Source organism: Venturia canescens, chromosome 1 (assembly GCF_019457755.1).
Source record: "Venturia canescens isolate UGA chromosome 1, ASM1945775v1, whole genome shotgun sequence".
Taxonomy (NCBI): Eukaryota; Metazoa; Arthropoda; class Insecta; order Hymenoptera; family Ichneumonidae; genus Venturia; species Venturia canescens.
In genome coordinates, this window is record NC_057421.1 from 3932397 (window position 1) to 3952732 (window position 20336).

Below are 20336 nucleotides of genomic sequence, written 5' to 3' on the forward strand. Positions count from 1 at the left end.
AATTTTTCGAATCCAATATTCTTCGAGTTCCCAATGCGGGACTGTCAACCGCGGATTCGTGACGAGGACTGCATTACCAACAGCTATAATTCTCATCACTCCATTTTCTGCTTTAACCGATAAATAATTTCTTTGATATTGAAATCCCAGAACTGACGTTTCGTCGGTAAAGAAATCCGGAGCTCTCGATCGGTGGCTCCCTCGTCAGAGCTTGGATTGTTGCCACTTCGGTACAAAGCGGCTTCCTCGTTAATGTTTTTTTTTGTGGCTTGGGTAGGAAGGATCGCCGGCCGAGTAACGGTACATTTCATTTCACGATACCACGTTGAGGCTGAGAGTCAAGATCGTTTAACTCGAAACTCGTCTCACATTTTTTCTGCCCATTTTTTCTCCTCTATTTCAATGTTTTTGTTTCGATCCTCCCTCGATCTCTCTTTATTTCTGATCGAGTCCTGCGTCACGATATCAGTCTGCCATGGTGGCAAGCCATAAATTCTTTATCAACGTCGATTCTCTTTTTCTCTTTTTGTTTCACACTCAAAAGCCCGCCTGCGACTTGAATTCCTCGGGTTGTACAAAGAGCAGAAACTTGGGAGAGAGGATCGGTGGATCGATCCCCCATTTCTGTCCCGTGTACGTTTTTTTTCTTTCTTCCCTTGCATGAGAAGAAAGATGGAAAATGTAACTGCCGTGCAGCTCGACCGAACACTTTTCAACGGATCCACGACCGGTTTGTACGCATAACACTATTTCCCACATTTTATATTTACTCGAAAATATTTGTACACGTTGATCCATATCAACGTTTGTAAATCTTTCTCAAATGATTTCTCTCGGGGAGAGAAAAAACGTTGGAAGCTTTGCTTCTCGATTGACGCTTTGCGGCGAAGTTTCACAGAAAACTAAATAAAAGGAAAACGAGGAAAAATCGTATAGCTAATTATCCTGTTTCACCGCTCGCAATCGTAACGGAATATTATCATCACCGGAGGAGAGCACTCGGCGAAATAATCGTCTCGGTTCTGCATTTTTCAAATAATCGCGCCAACATCGTTTCGAAAAAAGTCCCGACGTCAAATTTGGCACGTTCCTTTATGGGGCATTCCTAAATCAATGAAAAACAATTTTCCCATCTAATCCGAACGGAAAATTTTTGCTCGTTAAAAGTTTGAGATTCTTTTTCAATTTTATCAGTCCTTGCGGAAGCTCGTGATCGAACCTAAAATTCGATCACGTGTTTTTAGACATTTCGATAACAAATTTATTCTCTTTGTATCTCCCTCGATCGCGTCATTACCAATGATGTTGCAATTTCGTTTTTCCGGGACGAGAGGAAAACGGAAAGTTTTTTGAACTCATTTTCGTTGCCACGAGAACGCTTCAACGAGTCTCGATGATCCATAAACTGAACTCGAAACTTTATAATTGCCAGAGTGACCGGTGACGATGGCAAACTTGACGCATCTTAATTGAATTTTTATTTGATAACATCGTTAAACAGTTTCCCATGAGAATGAAATTAGCGAGGAGTTTGAGTTGCACCACAACATGGAATGCCTGGTACGAATATTGGACACGAATATATCCACGGCTTAGAGTACATGTATACATTTATTTATGCGCTGACGAAGAGGAGAAGGAGAGAACGGTTGCACGCTTCCGTAAAAGGGATGTAAACGTCGTTAAAGCGACTCTGACCCGTTTCGCAAAGAGAAGTTTATTACAGTCGACCACAAATGAAGAAAACGCCTTCCCCGACGAGCCCATGGAAAGCACTGGTTAAATATGAGTTTACCGTTTCGCTGCTGATTCGCGGGATGACATTTAAACTCAATCAGACTTTTAGATCCATAAACATTTTGTTTTTATGTGAATTCATGTCGATACTATTTATTTTCAGGGATTCGTGCGACGAGAATAAAAGTGTTGAAATGTTTTCCGGAATGAGATTCAAAGTAGTCGTTTTCGCCTCCGTTACATGGAGCGAGAAAGAAAGCTAACGAAATCGAATCGATTTCTAGATATTTTCGAACGTCGATCGGGAATCGTACTATTTTTGGAGCGAAATGGTCGTTCGATGGATTCGAATTTTAATCGCTTTCGTCACAGACGCTTGTGCTAAGGAGGCCAATAAAACAATAAATGAGATTTTCTCATAGCGTGATTCATCGCATCGGTCCCCATTTCCAAGGTCAATGAATTCTTTTCCGCAAACGATCGAACCGAACGGCTCGAGTTCGACTATATTTTTATCTACATAACCGTTCTTTCAAAATTTGCATTTAACCCGAAATATACGGAGAAAGGTGCGTATACCATTGAATCGAGAGGCCTTAAAGAACCTGGATGACTCGGAAGCCCGTATCCGATCGATGATAAATTTTGTAATCTCGTCTACACCGATATTTAAAATTATTCCGTCATCGCGGTACCAGCTTGCACAACAAAATCATCGTCGCGTTTTTCAATGACATAAATTCATAATTTTTTTCTCATAAATACTGGAAAATCTTTGCATTCGATTGTAAATGAATGTGTTTGTACTCACCCTGGTGAAAGTTTCCTCAACATTTTTTTCGTGCTTCTCAAAATGCGCGAAGCGATTCTGCAACAAGAAAAAAAAACCACCGTCGTTCAAATGTTGGCTTTCAGAAAAGAATGAGTTTTTTTGCTTCAAAAGAAAAAACAAGCGACGAAAAACCACGTTCAACATTTTTCATAATCCTCGAAAAATCAGTGAAAATTTGCTTTGCTCCGGTGATGGAGAACCGCAGCAGCTACTGGACGCTGAGTGCTCAAAAAATTTGAATAATCGCAAAAGATGACGAGAGCTCATTTTCGAGATTTAATTTCTACAATGTGAATAAGGAAATCAACTGAGAGTCCTTGCCGAAAGAAACCAACAGCCAAAATAATGAGCTATCATTTTTTCGTTGTGTTTTCAGGGAAAATCATCGTAAATCGACAGTTTTGTCATGTGTTGCTAATGCTTCAATATGTCGCTAACATAATTGAAAAAAAAGTGTCCGAATTTCCATGCCGGAGTCGTCAGACAGTGCGATCGAAAAAAAAAATTCCAGGAAGTTACGTCGAACGAGAAAAAACGTTTAGAAATTCAAATCTCAAGGTCATTGAAACTCCGAAGGTCGGGAATGGATTTTCTGGTAAGAGAAAAAACGAGAAAACTTTTTGGGTTTCCACGTCAGGATGATCAACGATGAATCATCGAACGATTACGCGAATTATGGAGATCGTTGGATCCTTGTAAATCCAAATAAACTTCACGTCACACAATAATAAAATGGAGAAAAGCACGAGAGTAAAGAGCGAGATTGGAAGCAAAGACTTTCGTCTGTCGTACCCCCATCGAGTTGAAGTCGGTTCAAGGGTTCGGGGCATGCAGACCGAGAGTTTCGTCGAAGTGTCACACCCGCAAAATAGAAAACCCAATCACACCGAGGGCGCACGTGCGCGCAACAATATTTCGCATCAATGTTAAAGAGGCCACGGGAGATTGACTAAAAGAGCGTGTGGCGTTGGTGAAGCGAGCTGCATCACTGAGCAGGAAGGTCCGAGCGTTGCCGAGACGGTCAATCCGGCCCCTTGGACTCGCGCAATACACGTCGTAGGATTAAAGAAGAGAAAAGAAGACAGAAATGAAATAATAATAAGGCTGAAAATAAAAATGAAAAAAAAAAGAATGAAAACGTTGCTGCTTTCGCATTATCTCACCTCGGTGGTTTCCTGCTGATAACGTTCCCCGGTTGCCTGCAGCGTAAAAAAAAAAAAGAAAACGGGACATCAGAGAGCGAGACACGAGACGTAGGTGAGGGAAGTGAAGAATATATGTACAGGCAAATCCTATAGATTCGTGTACGTGTTTATAGGCAGAGCTCAGAGTGCGACGTTGCGTGTCTTGGGTATTGATGACGATGACGAAGTGACTAAATTGATAGAGAAGGAGAGAAGGAGAGGGAGACGGAGAAGGGGCATAAATTTAACGACCACGTGGCTCGAATGGAGAAAGAGACATAACAGTTTAAAGAGACATGCCAATGAGACTGTATCATGAAGATTCCATTTACTGGTGTCTCATTTTTTTCAAACACCAAAGTGTTTGGTTTCTTTTTATCTCGGATTCTGTTTGGGGTTTGGGATGTATGACAATTTTTTCATTACGTTTACGCTCGTAATGAGTAATGTTTCGGATGCTACTAGAAAAGTTTCAAAACACGGAGACCATTACTGGCTTTTTTATAGGCCTGTAAATTCAAAAGTTGTCTCGTTTTGTTTTCATGCATTGAAATTGTAATTTCAATCATGACAGAATCTGACTTTCTACAAAGTTTTACGTTGTCGCAGATCAATGCTTTATTTATTTCGCATCTTAGCAACTGAAAACAAAGATTTATTCCCTCGGTCAAATTCGTTTCGTAATCCTCGTGAAATGTTCTCACTTCCACTGTACTTAATTAACGCCTCGAATGCTTTTTCATGCGAGCGATCGCGCGGACCAGCGATCGCTCCTTCTCTCAGGCGAACAGGCCTCCAAAAATGATAATTAAACGCAATCAAGAACCCTCGATACTTATGTAAAGTGTTGATGAATCATTGACTCTTGTATTATTCATATCTGCAGACGTTTTTTCCACAGTCGTAATACCCGAGACTCGTACTTTCTTTCGTACTTCGTTACGTGATCACGCGCGATAAAAACAAAATTTAGAGCCGTTCCAAAAGTTGAGAAGCGTCGAACAGCAGTTGGAAATTCAGAAAACACGATGTGATCTCTGCCCCTCGTTTTTATGGAGCGCGGATTTTCGCATGTGACGATGAAAAAATAAAGAAAACGGGAACGCTCGAAAAAAAATTTTCCAGTTAAAAGAATTCGTTGTTTAATTTTCTTTTCGATTTTTCGAAACTATTTTGAGACATCGCAAAATGTGGAAATTAATTTTGAAATTTTCCAAACGATCATTCGTTTTTCGCTTCATTTATCGGCAAGGAATTTCGAATCGATAAATTCGCAATTAATCTTATCAGATAAGTCGGAATGCGTTATTAAATCTGTCACTGATAATCAAATATTTCAAGCCTCCGAAGTTGTGAAAAAAAAATTTAATCATTACACATTTGAACATTCTCAGTTTTTCGAAATTCTAAAAAAAGACATTCGAAGAGGATGAACCACACGCTTCGTGCAAATAAATTTTGTCCACAAAAACTCGAGGACTTGGCGACCAACATAAGATTCATAAATTTCAAGACATTACGAAGATATGCTGCAATGAATTATGAAGAATTGAGGATGTTCTTCGACCTTCAACAAGTTCGAAAAAAAAAGTTTCAATACAAAAGAGATTAATTTAAAAAGACGATCAAACTGATTTCGAGCGGCGAAAACAAATACTTCGAACTAACAAAGAATCGCTCGTTTCGGTATAATTTTTCCAAATATTATTGTTAAAAATAACTCTCCGTTAAGCTCGAGAGATTATCGAATTTCTGTTTATTTTCATCCAACTGTAAAGATTTGAAAATCTGATTAATCGATAAACCGAATTGTTTTCATGAAAAGGTTTCGACTGGTGTCCACGGATAAAGAAAGAAGTCGATACGAACCGAAACGTAATTGACCGGATGATTTTGCTACCAAAAACATCGCCAGGGAAAGGACCACGATCGATGATTTCTCGTCAATGCGAGTTTTGTTTATCGATTCGATTGAGCACGGAATTTCTTATACAAACATATTATGACCATGTGCATACTCACATGTGAAGTGTGAGTGGACTCGTTGGAGGTCGCTGAAGCCAGTTGGTTCCGGTTCTCTATAACTGTCTTTATTTGCTCGAGCACCTGCGAAAAGATTAACGCTCTCCTTACTCCAAAAACTCGTGGTCAGGGAATGGCCAATATTCGACTGAAAAATCATTCGTAATCATACATGAAATTCTCATTATTCCAAAAATTACGAAACTCTCAATTTCAGTAACGGACTAAATCATCACTTAAAGTAAAAATTTTCTTTGCATTTTCTCATTACTGTTCCCATCGAAAAACTACAAGAATGCTCTTCGAATATTTTTCCCCATTTCAAGTGTCTTCCTTTCCATTTCTTCATTGATCTTATACTGAGAAAAAAAATCGTTCAACTGCTCTTTCGTTGAATGAACTAAATCTTCGCTGTTTCGATAAAAACACAGTCGAATCCGCTGAATTTTCATTCATCCAAATGAGATTTTGTTAGGATCAGTTCAGTTTTTTCTACCAATTCTTGAAGCAGCAACACAAAAAAACGCGAGTTTCAGTCCAATTGGTTTTTCCCTCAAGGCTTCGATCGCATCCGCTCGTTAATTTCTTACCCTCAATGATATCCGGTTGCCGTGTGGAATCCGCGAGGCATAATCTTTGTGCACCCCTTCGTCGCTTGCTTTGGTTTGTCGTCGCTGTGCAAAGTACGAGTAAAAACAGAGACGAATTATTATGATAGAATCGAAGAGCTGGAGATTAATGGATGTTAAATGAATTTCTAGGAGATGCTCAGGAAGAAAGACTTTCTCAAAGTATTAGGACGGAACGTCAGCTCGTTGCTCGAATAATTGAACGCACGAGGGATCGGTAAACGCAATAAAATGCTGCATGCGAGTTTGAAGTGCCGAGTGTGAGATCGACTGCATTATTCTCTATCAACAAAAATGGAGAGCTGCAACGCGTGCGATAACGAGGCATTCGTCATCGTAACAAACGTGATGCATCGACGAAACAAGTGTCATAAGACCGAATGTCATCAGCAATAGAATCTCCAGTGTACATACGTGCTTTTTAACACAATCTCAAGTTCTTAGGATTGACCTACATGTGTGTTCGTTTCTGCTCGTATATCGTGTGTGTTTGATCTCGACGAACGTGAGGAAACCGTAATGAAATAAGCTCCTCGATTTCTTAACTGGTGGAGCGAAAAATAATTCGGTAGGATCAACGTCGAGAGCGGATTCGCCGAGAATTTTGATGGACTTGGCAAAACTTCTCGAAGTTTAATCGACTTCTATAATTCGAATCGATTAATCGTTGTAATTGCACTGATAATTTCTTCTTTGATCATGTTCTGACTCGACAGCGAATAATCGGCTCGAAATTGATGAACTTTCGAAAATTATTATTCTTTTTCATTCCGGATAATAAAGTTTCATAGTTTCAAGTATTTTCAATCGTCTCGCGGTAAAACCCGAAGCGAGTACGATCACCGTCGATCGATCAACGCTAATCACGTTGTTCTTTTTTCTTATCGAAGTTCGATTTGTTCGCTGCCAATTTCACGTCATTATTCGTAAGCTGTCGTAGAAAAAAATGAGTGATGGTTGTCTGGCGCGAAAGCGTACCGCACCATCTTTATTTGGGTCTCGCAAAGTTTATCGTATAAAGACGAGGGGAATATCCTCGATGGGAGAACTCGATGGTGGGGTAACGGCGCGAGAAGGTCTCGCGTTGCAATTACTCTACTCGAGTGATCGTAGACGATGGACAGGGGGCATGTAACCGGTGTGCTATATATTCGCGTTCATATTATATCCTCGCGTGTACAGGGTGTGCTCGAAGTCGGTGTAGAATCGAGGGAGTGAATGAAAATTTTTTAATTTTAATGGAAAAACAATTTTTTGCTTCGTTTTCATCGAAGCTCCCTCACGAGGTAGAAATCAGTAAGCGAGGATCGATATTTCGACGAGATATTAATAGTCGTTGGTGCGCGATCCAAAAACGTGAATTCGTCAACCAATTTTTTTAGTTTTTAAGCTTCTTGTGCCTCCCTTCAAATTTAATTAGAGTTTTATGGATCAGGGGACGAAATAATTTGTTTCTTCTTGAAATCCTACCGAACTGAGGTCCACCAGGACACCCCTTGTAAAAGTACATTAAAATATGGATACGAACGTGTAAATCCCAAGGTGCATTGGGAGACGAGTCACGGCGAGCAATACGATACACGTGTAACCGTGTCTTTAACTCGGCTAACTCGTGACTCGAATACCGCCGAAGAATAATAAATGTATGTACGTACGCCTCAATATCAGCGTATAACCACGTACGTATATCGCATATTTACTATCGCCGGTACCCATTCCGTACGCTAGTTCTCCTCGTACGAAAGCTTCGAGCAATATGCCTGTGCTTAAGACGTCCCCTTAAGTGACTGCAACTGAATAACAACCGAGGAGCACTCAGGTCCAGTAATGTACAGTAAAATAAGATGAAATGACAGATCGTTGTAACTTTATTTGGAATGCAATAACGTGTGTTAGCTTTTATAATATGATTTCGTTAGAAACGATTCAAAGAGAATTTTATTCATCTTATTACACGATCAATTTTGTTCTATTTTTGTGAGGTTCGATCGAAAAATCATTTTTCTACGTTTATTTCGTGACAAGTAATAATAAAACACCGGAAAATTTTCTCAAAGGGATGGTGCGTTATAAACGAACGAATGATTGTTTTACAAAAAATGATCACGACGAATCACCGAAACGTGAATGAAATGGAGCACTGAATTTTCTCTAAGTAATCAGACTCAGTTGAACCTGATTCAAATTCGTGTGTACCAAAGTACTTGATATTCATTGGAACCGAAAACGATGATAAAGCCCGGGAAGGCTGTCTATGTCGGGAAAGCTCGGTGCCATCTATTCTTCGATGGAATATGGAGTGCGCGGTTTGAGTGCACACAGATTTAGTTTAGCGTGCGCGCACGTGTTAGAGAGGAAGAGTAACGAGAGGAGAGAGAGAGTGATGAGAGCGGAGTACACGTCTCACGATGCTATTTTCACTGTTGACCTTAATGCTAACCGAAAATAGTCCCGGAATATCGGGAGCCTAAGCCTCGTCTTGCAAAACTGGTGGAACGTACATCCGGGCACATTATATGGGCGGCACATAAATATGAAAATTTATCGAGCTATTACTCGGAGCATAAAATCGTTGCAAAGATTTATGAAGTAAGCTCTCCAATTTTCGACATTTGAGCATAACTTCGATCACTTCCCGTTTTAAAATTTATACTTTTATACTTTCATTTTTCCGCATTCACAGACCTTTGAAGTCTCGTATCTTTTTTTTTTTCGCAAACTTGACATTACAATTGGCGGCAAAGCCGACTTTTTTAACAATTCAACAAAAAACTTGAACGCAAAAATTATTTATGAACACTCCAATCAATCATAATTTTATGACATGCTAATCCTGTTTTTATCGGAATTGCAATCGTTTGGAATGACGTTGGAAGTGAGTACTTTTGTATCGAGGGAAGTGTGAAATTGAGGAAATTCGACAATCCGATTTCGATCATTGTCTCAACTTTTATGCAAACTTAACATAAATTTGCAACTTTCGCACGAAAGTAACGAAAATTATTTTGATGGAATTCCTCTGAGATTTGTCGGAGCTCATTGGAATTATTGCGATTTCTTTGCACGACGAAAATAGTGACCGAGAAACAGAATCGTTACGAGCGCTCCCAATAATCTGCGTTTCGTTTCACGTTCATATTTAATTTCCATGAAAATAAGGAAAAGCAGTTTTCGATCGGAGTTTGAGCGGAATTCCGAGGACGATCCCTCGGGAGGAAAAATAGTGAAGCAAACTGTAGCGAGCAACGAGCCCGAGGAGAGTTGGAGTGAAATTTGTAAAATGATTTGTGCCCGAGAGTGCACAGCTGATGCCCCGCATTAAGGTGGAGGTACGAAGAGTTTGGAGGCGATGGAGAATGCATGACTCGTATTGTTACGTACTTCGAGAGTCGCGAGAGGATCCAGCGAGGATAGGGGCCTCGTGTGAGGCACTTCCCCGGGGAAAACGCTGTCGTGAGATACGGACAGTTGACCGGAGCCTCCACGAAGCTTCGCGAAGGATTCCTCCACACCGCTTCGCCTCAGGAACACACTGGAATTTCAAGTCACTTCATTAATAATACAGCTCTTGAGAGATGGCGCGGTACAGTCAACGAGGACTTACACGGACGAACAAGGCGAAATCACATGGGATATTTCACGCAAAGTGGAATGATTATTAACCAAGAAAATTTGTCGATCGACTTACAATTAGTAATGGAGTTGAGATCGAATTTTCTCTAATTTTTATCACTATTTTCGTACTTTCTGCGACCAAAAATTAATTCTGTTGTATTATTTTAGATTTTCTTGCAGTTAAGAGTAGAAATTTCGATAGAAATAATTTCCTTTTATCAATCTCGTTACAACTTTCCGTAAAATTTTCAATTCGTGCTTTTGTCTTCGTTGAGAATCATTCCTCCTCGAGTAGAAGAGTTCTTGTAACGTAAGTATCGGAACGGAGACACAGAAGCTTGGGAAAAAGTTGTGAGAACAGGGGGAAACTGCACAGACTCGAACTGGTTGGATGACGTTTGGAAAATTCATCGACTGCTCCAACTTGCACGAGGATTCTGGTTCTTTTAGACTTTTTTTCGCGACGAACGATCGTCTGGGGTAGGAAACGATTTACGTGCCTTCTGAATGAAATCATGACGCCCGAACCAGGTTCAAGAATATTCCAAGACGAGGGAAAGAGCGCAGGAATATGAGCAACGAAAAGTTACTTCACTGCGTATTATCGAAATGCTTCGAAATTATCGTCAATCTTCGAAGTTGTTAGATCTCGCGAGTGACGATAATAAAAAATGGGTTAATTGAATTTTTATTGAAAAATCATTATTTTTGTTGATCTTATCGCTTCTCTAGCCAAGCTTCGGCCTTTTTCTCGACGCCGCTAACGACGTGTGGAAAAAGCAATTATGAGGAAAGGTCAGTGAAGCCGGTAACATTATCTCAAACACGTGACGTTTGTTCTTTCTTCCAACGGACCACAAACACGCAATTATTTTGTTGTATTACTTATTAAACGACTTATGCGTCCTCACGGAAATTCCTAATCGATATTTCCTTGGCCAGCCAAGGCGTCTGCTGAAAAGATTTCATTGAAACGATGAAAAATAAGATAAAAAAGCAAAATTCTCGTTTTTTTGACTCAAAACAATGAAATTTCTTTGAGATTCAAATTTTTTGTAATGAATCGATATTTTTAATGGAAGCTCGATGTACCTCTCGCGATCGCACGAATCTGTGAGAAGTTCACTGGCACTTCGACTGCGCGCCTCCTCAGGACGTCCGGCTGGATGTCTAAGCGTCACTTCCTCGCGGTCACGCGTTATCAGATCGCCGTCCCGTTCGCCGTTCCGTGAGCTGAGTCGAGCGTCCGCAGCTCCCCGACTCTTTCGCCTGAAAATTCTTCTCAGACCTCGGAGCGGATGGAAACGTCTTTTTTTAGGTTCTGTAAAAAGATGCAACGAATGCGAAGATTAGCGAGGATCCGATCGAATGAATAAATCAAGGATTTTCTCGTCGTTTCACTTTCTACTGAATGATAAAGATCTCAAGAGACAATCTGCTCCCTGCGAACTTCATCCTCAGCAAAATAATTTTAAAAAAAATGAATTCTCGATAAAATTCTTTCCACTTTTCATCATTGACGTGCCCAATTTCTCGAACGCTTCAAATCCACGATAATAAAAAATCTTTTCCCCGCTCATTTTCGAGTCTTGACCCCCCAACCAATCACTTCCTCACGCCGTCAAAACGTGTACACCGAAAATGCGAGTTCCAGAATGTCATAAGAATGACGTTCCAAAGGCACGTGCGAACTTTACGCAAAGCGAAAAAAGCGATTCCTCTGAGTGCAGAAGATGACCGTTGCTTCGGCCCCGGGCCGTATCTTTTTCCTAATCCGACAGCAGACGTGCCGGTCGAGCGTGAGTCAATCGGATGTAACGAGATGGAATTGCTCCAAGAAATTTAGTACTCCCATTGATGCGTCAGCACCTACACATCAACGTCGATCCCCGTCTCTCGCATGCACGTGAAATCTTTTTTTCCTCCTAATCCCGAAATGCGAATTTTACGACGATATAGACGCGGCTAATGAGTGGAACTGAACACAGATACGTTTGAGAGCGAGTCGTGATGGCTCGCGATAATGGACGAGCGATGATAATGGTCCAGCAAACTCGCTCCACATTGAGCATCGGATGGATGTGGGTGAACGCATCGATACAGATATAGAATTTCGAGATGAATATTGAATTATCGAAAGGACCACGAGGATCCATCGATTCAAGGGAAGGCACTGAGTGTTAGGATATGCGCTAATCTTGTGAGTGGAAATATAATTGGATTAAGGCGGAGTCGAAGAATCCGAAAAAGGTATAATAATAGCGAGAAAACAGCGTAAAAAGAACGATGCAGGGATGGGCTCATAAAAACAGAGGGTGCGGGACTTGGAACGAATGTTTCAAATTTATTTTTAGCCTTATCGATGATGACCCCGAGCCACTCACTCGATACACTGAGCCTTGCCTCAGGAACGGGATCGATTGGGTCAACAAAATCCTGGAAAACGGACCGCGAAATAAAAGAGTGAAATTTTTATGGGACCGAGTCAATGGGCGATGCTGACACGAATCGGACTGCGCAGTAAATAAGTTTTCAAGATTTTTATGCTCGAGAGAAGAATAACGTTGGTGATTTATTTCCTCAAATTTTATTCTTTTTTTTTGTAATTACAGGTTTCTCGAATTTATCCAAAAATCTTTTCTAAAGTACAATCATTTTCTAAAACCCCATGGATCGTTTGAAATTGGGAATTTTTCGTCAGTTTTGTTTTTATTCTCTGGTTCGCTGAGTCAAAAATTTTGAAAATTAAATTGAATAGAGTCGTTTTTTTTGAACACTACCGAAAGTCTGTTTTTTTCTTCAATCGTTTGGTTATTAAATTTGATAATTTGTTTTTTCAAGTTTTACTCCAACTTTGATTCCCCCAGCTGCAGCATCAGTTGAATTCATTTTCTTCTTTCGTTTTCCGAAGATACGCGCGTGACGGTAAAAGCCATCGAAAGGAGGGAATGCGTACATCGATTATAAAGAACAGGAGAAGAGAAAATACTACAGAGAAGTGAGAGAACGAGAACTAACGGCGGCTGAGAAAAGATTAATGTGTGAAAAGGGGTTGAGAAATGCTCGCAGTGAACCGTACAGGAGAATGATCTTTAGCTCGAGGCGGAAAGTTCACCCTTTTCGATTCAACTCGCCGGAGAAAGAAAGAGCGAGAGCGAGAGAGCGAAAGGGCACAGAGAATTAAATGGAAGGTGTGAAAAACTCTCTTGCTTGATACAGATGCGGAAATGACGGACAAGAAAAAAAGGGTGAAAAGTACGGGAGAGGATTGCGACGCGTTCGCTCGGAGTGGGACACGCGAGGGCTTCGGGCATCACGTGAAACGAGTCGCAAGAGAAAAATTTTTTTCTAATCCGCAGACAGAAATCAGAATTCCATTGGAGAATCATTATTTCGAAGTGTCATTTTCGCCTCGTCGCGTGTTCGCATGCGGAAGCGACAGCAGATGCTCGCATATCGTTCCGATTAAACGTCACGCACGGAAATATAATTGCGAGGGAAATATGAGACAGGAGAACGACAGGGAGAGCAAAAAAATAGTTTCGTTTCGATCGAAACGTCCAATAAGATGGACGGAAATGAATGTCATCGCGAGGCCTCAAGAGGCAACATTCCGAACCGTTGGAACATTGATTGCTGTTCAAGTGGCCCGTCGATCCTCGTACACACATTTGAAAACAGACGAGATAACGGACGCGAACGGCGTGCTAAAAGTTTATGAAAAAAACGTCTCCGTCGCTACTTCCTCTCATCGAAATGGTCAATAGATAAAAATTCTTCAACCATCAGCTATGCGATACGCGAGTCGATAAAATGTTAGACGCGTTTCAAATTTCGTCGAATATTTATCACTCGCGCTAGCCTTCCACATATTTTTATTCTTTCGTTATTCCACTTTTATTCTTTCGTTCAACTCGTCGGAACGAGCGAAATATTGAAAAGATCGTTTCATCCAGGCCCAAATATTTGTTCACGTGTTTTCGAGTATCGATTCGAAGTTTTCATTACCAAAACACCATTCGAGATCACCCAGATCTTCCAGCGTTTCCATTACGTTTCCTTGCTTTTTTTTCTCAACTACACGTGCGACTTTTAATCCACGGCTACCGTCACGAAAATTTCATTTTCTCCCGAGATCAAACATTTTTCGTTCCAGAGTCCAAGTCTCTTCAGACACTTTGTTGGCCATCGATCGTAAAAGACTGTAATTCGACATTGCGAACTCTTCGATCCATGTGAGAGGATACACCTGACTAGAGCTCGACTCATCGGCCAATAGAATTCGTACTTAGTATCGCGCTCGATAAGATTGTAAAAGCCTCCCTACAGCGGCGAACGACTTTCGCGATATCTTGGAAGAAAGCCGCGATTTCTCCCCACCCCTCTTATGGGCGACAAGATTCTTATTGTTACGCACAAGCCATTCTGCTCGCCGGAGAATATCATCTAGCCAATTGTTTCGCCTTCTCTCTCGTTCTCTCTGTACGAGAGAAAACAATTATCGATAATTGTATCAGAATTTCAGGCAGCAACTGGGAGAGCCTTATCTTTGTTGAAGGGGCTTATCTCATCATTGAAAAACGCTCGGTTTCTTTCCACATATCTGAAAACCGAGGAAAACATTGAGAAAATATTGAAACATTTTTGGTGGGTTCTTTCCGAAAACTGCGATATCATCCGACTTATAAACAAACGCCGATAATTTTTTTTTTTTGAATTCTTCAAAATGATTAAATGATCACGTGATTATAGTCGACGTTTATTATCCAGTGTGAATATTGCCGGGTTGTCATCGATGTTAACTAAAATATAAGAAACTAGAAATAAGTAAAAAATAGTTTGATGATATGCTTTTGTTTTGCTGCTCAATTTTTAATTCCATCAAAAAATCTTGACGAAATATGATCACGACATCAGCCTATTCACCCGTTGATTTTAAGATCAATTTCGTCCGTCATTGATTCGATTGTGATGTCTCACAAAATTCTAGTTCTAGTCACGTGTCGATTTTGTGAGAGTTTGTTGGATTTATGATTCTGTTTGCTCGTTGTCACGAGTTTGTAATTTCTTCGAAATAAGCACCTATTTATTGTGAATTCTGGTTTTAATCTAAACATACAATAAACATAAATATTCTTCATCAATACTTAACGAGAATAAAATGTGAATGTTGAATTCGTCCTTTCGGATATTATTTTTTTGGGAATTGGTGAAAAATTGTGGGTGAAAATGTCGATTTTTGATGCTCTGGTCCTGAGTCGAATTCGGAGGTTCGAAAGGCACGATATTCTCGGTGACCGAAAGTAATCGAATGGCAAAAAGAGGCTCGCGGTTGAGGGCGGTGATTGCATGGAGGAGCGAATGGAACAAAAGTAATCGGGGATCGCGGAAAAGTGCGGCGAATTGTTCGAGAGGGAGGTAGCACTCGCGCAAATAAATAGTTGGAGTCGGCGAAGGCTGCAAGGGAATTGTGCAAAATGAAGTGAAAGTGCTGGCTGGGTACGGTAGACGTCAAAGCATAACCTCAAGCGTCCGATGAGAAGATCGAATTGAAAACGGGGAGTAACGACTTCAATCGCCTTCGCCATTCGACCTTAATTCGTTCGGAATAATACAAGAGTAGGAAGCTATTCCAGAAAAGGCTCATAAAACGCTGAGAATCTCGAATGAGATGCGGCACCTTCCGTGAATCGAACGGGATCGTAACTCGCTTCTGTATACGCGAAATGATTTCCGAATCGCTTTACTGACCTGAATCCCCACTAGAGTCTGACGAATTAAATCCCACACACGCTCATTTCCGAGCATTTGTTTATGCACGTCGAAATAATACGTGCGCGCGCGTCCGTGTGTTATTTTCGCGTTTGTGAACATTGCCAGACCGGATAGAATAAAGCGGGCGACCATTTTCTCAGCAATTTTCTGCTTCCCTGGTAACGACGTCAAGATTCCTCTTGATGATAATTCCACAATTGAGGAAAAATTTTACTCCCTCTCAACGAAACTCTCCGCTTTCACAGACCCGCAAATAAATAGGATTTGTCTTTCAATTATCAAACAAATTTTCTGCCCCGAATCCTTTTCCACAGTAAACTCCGAGTCATTCTGCTTCAAACTGCAGCGTTATTATCACTTTTCTCGTCGTGCGGGAGGAGACGAAACGATAATGCGTAAAAGCCAAACGAAAGTAAATTTAAAAAATTCGTAAGTTCATCGTTACCAAAAACAAACCGAGGCTCCGATTACGAAATTTTCGATCCGACAAATTCGGGCGACTCGAATATGGGGGATTCTCTGTTGAACCGGCCACTTTTTTTTTGACCATCTCAGATCTATCCCGTAACTGATTATATCAAAGTACTACTATAAAAGGCACTCTATGTGAATTTTTTCAGATTTTTAAATTCATAATTTTAGAAAATACTGTTTTTTTTTCAAATGAATATATCTCGGAAACTTGAAGTAACTGAAAAAAAATGTTTTCCCATAAAAGTTATAGTTTCGTGTTAGCTTTCGAGCGGAAGACTCGAAACAATTTTTACGTTCTGGTAACGACGACTTTTTACGAAAAAAGGGGAGAATTATTTTTTTATTGAGGAACAGCCATTTTTTTTTGGCTGAAAAAATTACAGAGTTTTCCAATATGTCTGACGATATCGCAAAAAAATTGTTAGAGTGGCACGAATCGAGGTAGGTAAAAAAATAAAATATTACACAAATTAATTTTTTCATACCGGTACCTCGATCCGTACCATTCTGGCGATTTTTCTCGCGATATCGTCAGACATATTGGAAAACTCTGTAATTTTTTCAGCCAAAAAAAAATGGCTGTTCCTGAATAAAAAAATAATTCTCCCCTTTTTTCGTAAAAAAGTCATCGTTACCAGAACGTAAAAATTATTTCGAGTCGTCCGCTCGGAAGCTAACACGAAACTATAACTTTTATGTGAAGACATTTTTTCTCAGTTACTTCAAGTTTCCGAGATATATTAATTTGAAAAAAAACGGTATTTTCTAAAATTATGATTTTAAAAATCTGAAAAAATTTACATAGAGTGCCTTTTATAGTAGTACTTTGATATAACCAGTTATGAGGTAGATCTGAGATGGTCGAAAAAAAAGTGGCCGGTTTGACAGAGAATCCCTCATATTTTTCCAAAATAATCTCTTTTCCGTACGAATCAAGATTCATCACGAAATCGAAAGTCACGAATTCAGCCCACGAAAGAAAAAAACACTTTTGAATAACTTTCAAAAGACCGCAGTAGAATCAGCGTAACAATTTCTCCGAACCGGTTCGAACGAATTGATTCGCACTCCTTAAAACTGCGTCGATTCGATCAGAATCTCAAGGACGGGATCCCTAACATTTCGAAGTTTGATGGATTTCAAATGTTTTCATAAAAACTTGACTTTTTTCAATACAGCAAGCTTCATAATTTCGTCACATTCTATAAATTCATACATCGATGATCGGCAGCAGGACACGCGAATGTGACTGGATTCATCGACGATAACGACGAAACAGGAGGTAGCGATATTTCATCGTGTTCCACTGACCCAAATTCAAGCGACGAATGCGATAACAACGCGGCTCAATTCTTTCAACAAGAAAGTAAAAGTGAATGTGGTTGTGTAATGGAAAACCGGATCCAGGAGAAAGAGTACGGGCATGAGGGGCTGAAAAGCAGCGCGGCGGGGGGGCGGGGGCACGTGTTTTACGATAAAGACCGCGAGGGGAGTGAGGAATTCAATGCTTTTGACATCATCGATTCTCTGGTTCTTGACATTGCGCTCGTTATCTCTCTCCGTCTCTTTGACGAGTACGATAAGCAAAGGTGAGTCGGAAAAATCGATAAACTCGAGAAGCGAACTAGGAAAATATGCATTATTCACTGGAACTTGCATCAAACGAGTCTCCGGCGCCGATAACAACGTTACGGGGCCCTCGTTGTCGAGAAGTTCTCGTAGATCAAAGATTGAATCGCAAAAAGAGGAAGCGTGGATTTTTGCAGTCTGTTGCATAGCTCGCGTCGATCGAAGTGTCGAAAATTCTATTCGAAATCAACGTATTTTCCGTTGTTTCGCCAACTGATCGGTCGCTTCGAATCTTTCGCTCTGGAGTGTACTTGGCAAGGCGAAAGATTGAAAAGAAACGCTCATTGGCCGATGTGATTTCGTGATCAAAAGCAAAATCGTTTTTTTAACAAGGAACGAGGAACTAAAGGGAGTCGAGGGCCCGCGTGAAAGTCATGCAAGAAAATGGACTCCGAATCGAAGAAGTAAGAAACGAGATGAAAAATTATCGAGAAGTGTTTCAAGGCCCGGTAATCAATCGCGATGCTGGAAGTTGTATGGAAATAGTCACGGACTGAGAGAGCGAGCCACTCATCCGTGAAATTTGACGCTCGAAGTGTTCGCTTGGAAATGATTTCTATTCGATTTTCTATGCCCTGCAACGAGTGTGATCCCAGCATTCGTACTTAAGTGCAATACGACGCGGAACCGATTATCAGACTGCAGCGTGGCGGAAGACCTTCCTTTCCATCTCCTCCCGTTCGTTCGATGAAAAAAAAAAGAAAGAAAATAAAAAAACATTCAGAGGCTCGATGTTCTCGCTCAACCGGAAGTGCATTCCCTTCTTCCCTACCGATGCTCTATCCCCATCGACGTCGTGTTTCTCAGTGCAGATTATTCATGATCAAAGAGCCTCCGACCTTTCGAACGATACTGAATCCAATTCGCGTGGGTTGCACCCAACATTTGCTGCAGTCTGATTACACCGAGTTCAACGATCGTTTTCTGCGAGCAAATAACGACACGGACGTACAAATATCTTCGCACTTCGCATCTCAATTTTAGTGATTTTGGTGATTTTGGTCCAGATGGAACGAAACTAAAATATTCGTTGGGTGGCTCTCTACACTCTAATGTTATTTGACGTTCGTGACAAAAAAAAAGAACCGTTTCCCTTCCTCCGCCTTCCTTTCGCATCTAAATTCCAGGCTCGAGGCTGCAATAAAGCGTTCACTTACCAAAAAGAATGAGGTCGATTCGATCGAGCGTAGTTGAATTGAAAAATCAATCGGTTTTTCTCGACTCAAATGTTATTACATTTTCTTCATGCAAGGATAAACGTTTCTTCTCCTTTTTTGACCTTCCGCGTCTCAATTCCCGGATGGATGAATCAAATCGCGTGTCAACCGAGATAAAAAGTTTGTAAATGCAATAAAATTGAGAAATGATTCGCGTTATTCATCGATTTCAAGATCTTTAAACGTTCGTACTAAAAACAGGAAAATTTTTGCAAGTTTTCTCATATGTTCGAAGTGCGTCAACGAAACGGCGAGAGCGAGCGCGAGGCTGGCTGAAAATAAGAATCGTTTTTACCCCGACTCGACACTTTTCATGCCGGTGTTGTAATCCCAGACACATTTGCCATAATCTCAGGGAGCGTTGCACTCCGAAGCCAGTTGAACCGTACAGATATGTGCGGAGGCACGTACACGTTGGAATTTGTACGCTCGCGAAGGAGGTGCATTTATCAACGCCCCCGTGCGGATTGGCCAGGTTGAGATATCATTTTCGAACTGGTATTCCGCGCGGGTACGTAGAGGCGAAATTTCGGGAGACACGATTTTTCATTTCTCCTCTTTCCGTTTTCGCTCTCTCGCTCTCGTCTCGAGCGTCTAGACTCCCGCCCCGGGCTCACCTTCCAGACACCGTAGCTGTGTGAGAAGAGCGCACATCCACGTGTACGTACAATCGCACAGACACGTGCGAATGGAAACATTGGAGCGCTATCGCGTGAGGCGCTTCGCGCGATAAAGCGAAAAGGCCTCCGAGCGGAATCTCCGAGTACGATTTCATGTCGGAGGCCTTTTCTCCCATTTTTCCTTCAGACCAGACCCAAACTTCGGAAACCATGGCGCGTCACTTCCCCCGCGGAAGTCATTGTAGAGAAGTTTCGTAATAGCATCCTCTTTTCAAATTTTCTTAGCCCTGAGGAGTGCGCCAAAAATTCCACATTATTCCGGACTTTTCTTTGACTTTCGACGAGGAACCTCCACTTTTCGAGGTTCACTCGGCCTAATGACGAATCTTCGTAGGTAACGCAGTCCCCGGTTGCCGCTTTTCTGCTCGGAAGCGCCAGGGGCTTGGGCAAAAAACGTTGCATTGTGTCTGACTTTTCATTGTTTTCGGAGGGAGACTCGTAATTTTTTTCCCAACCAATCACTGCGGGCACGTGCGACAACGGGGTGTCAAAAAATGTCACGTGTTCCGATGATTTTTCCGATAATTTACGTAACAATTTGT

The 20336-nt window shown here is 41.1% G+C and overlaps 1 protein-coding gene across 1 annotated transcript in view; it reads right to left on the reverse strand.

Annotated features, from left to right (window-relative positions):
• The window catches only part of LOC122419001 (uncharacterized), a 51829-nt gene that overhangs the window by 27868 nt on the left and 3625 nt on the right, over window positions 1–20336 (reverse strand). The window contains exons 4-10 of the mRNA XM_043433220.1: window positions 11112–11340; window positions 10905–10973; window positions 9786–9936; window positions 6366–6449; window positions 5776–5859; window positions 3733–3768; window positions 2549–2605 (exon numbers count right to left, since the gene is read on the reverse strand). Of these exons, the coding sequence (XP_043289155.1) occupies window positions 2549–2605; window positions 3733–3768; window positions 5776–5859; window positions 6366–6449; window positions 9786–9936; window positions 10905–10973; window positions 11112–11340 (710 nt within the window). The remainder of the gene's footprint in view (window positions 1–2548; window positions 2606–3732; window positions 3769–5775; window positions 5860–6365; window positions 6450–9785; window positions 9937–10904; window positions 10974–11111; window positions 11341–20336) is intronic.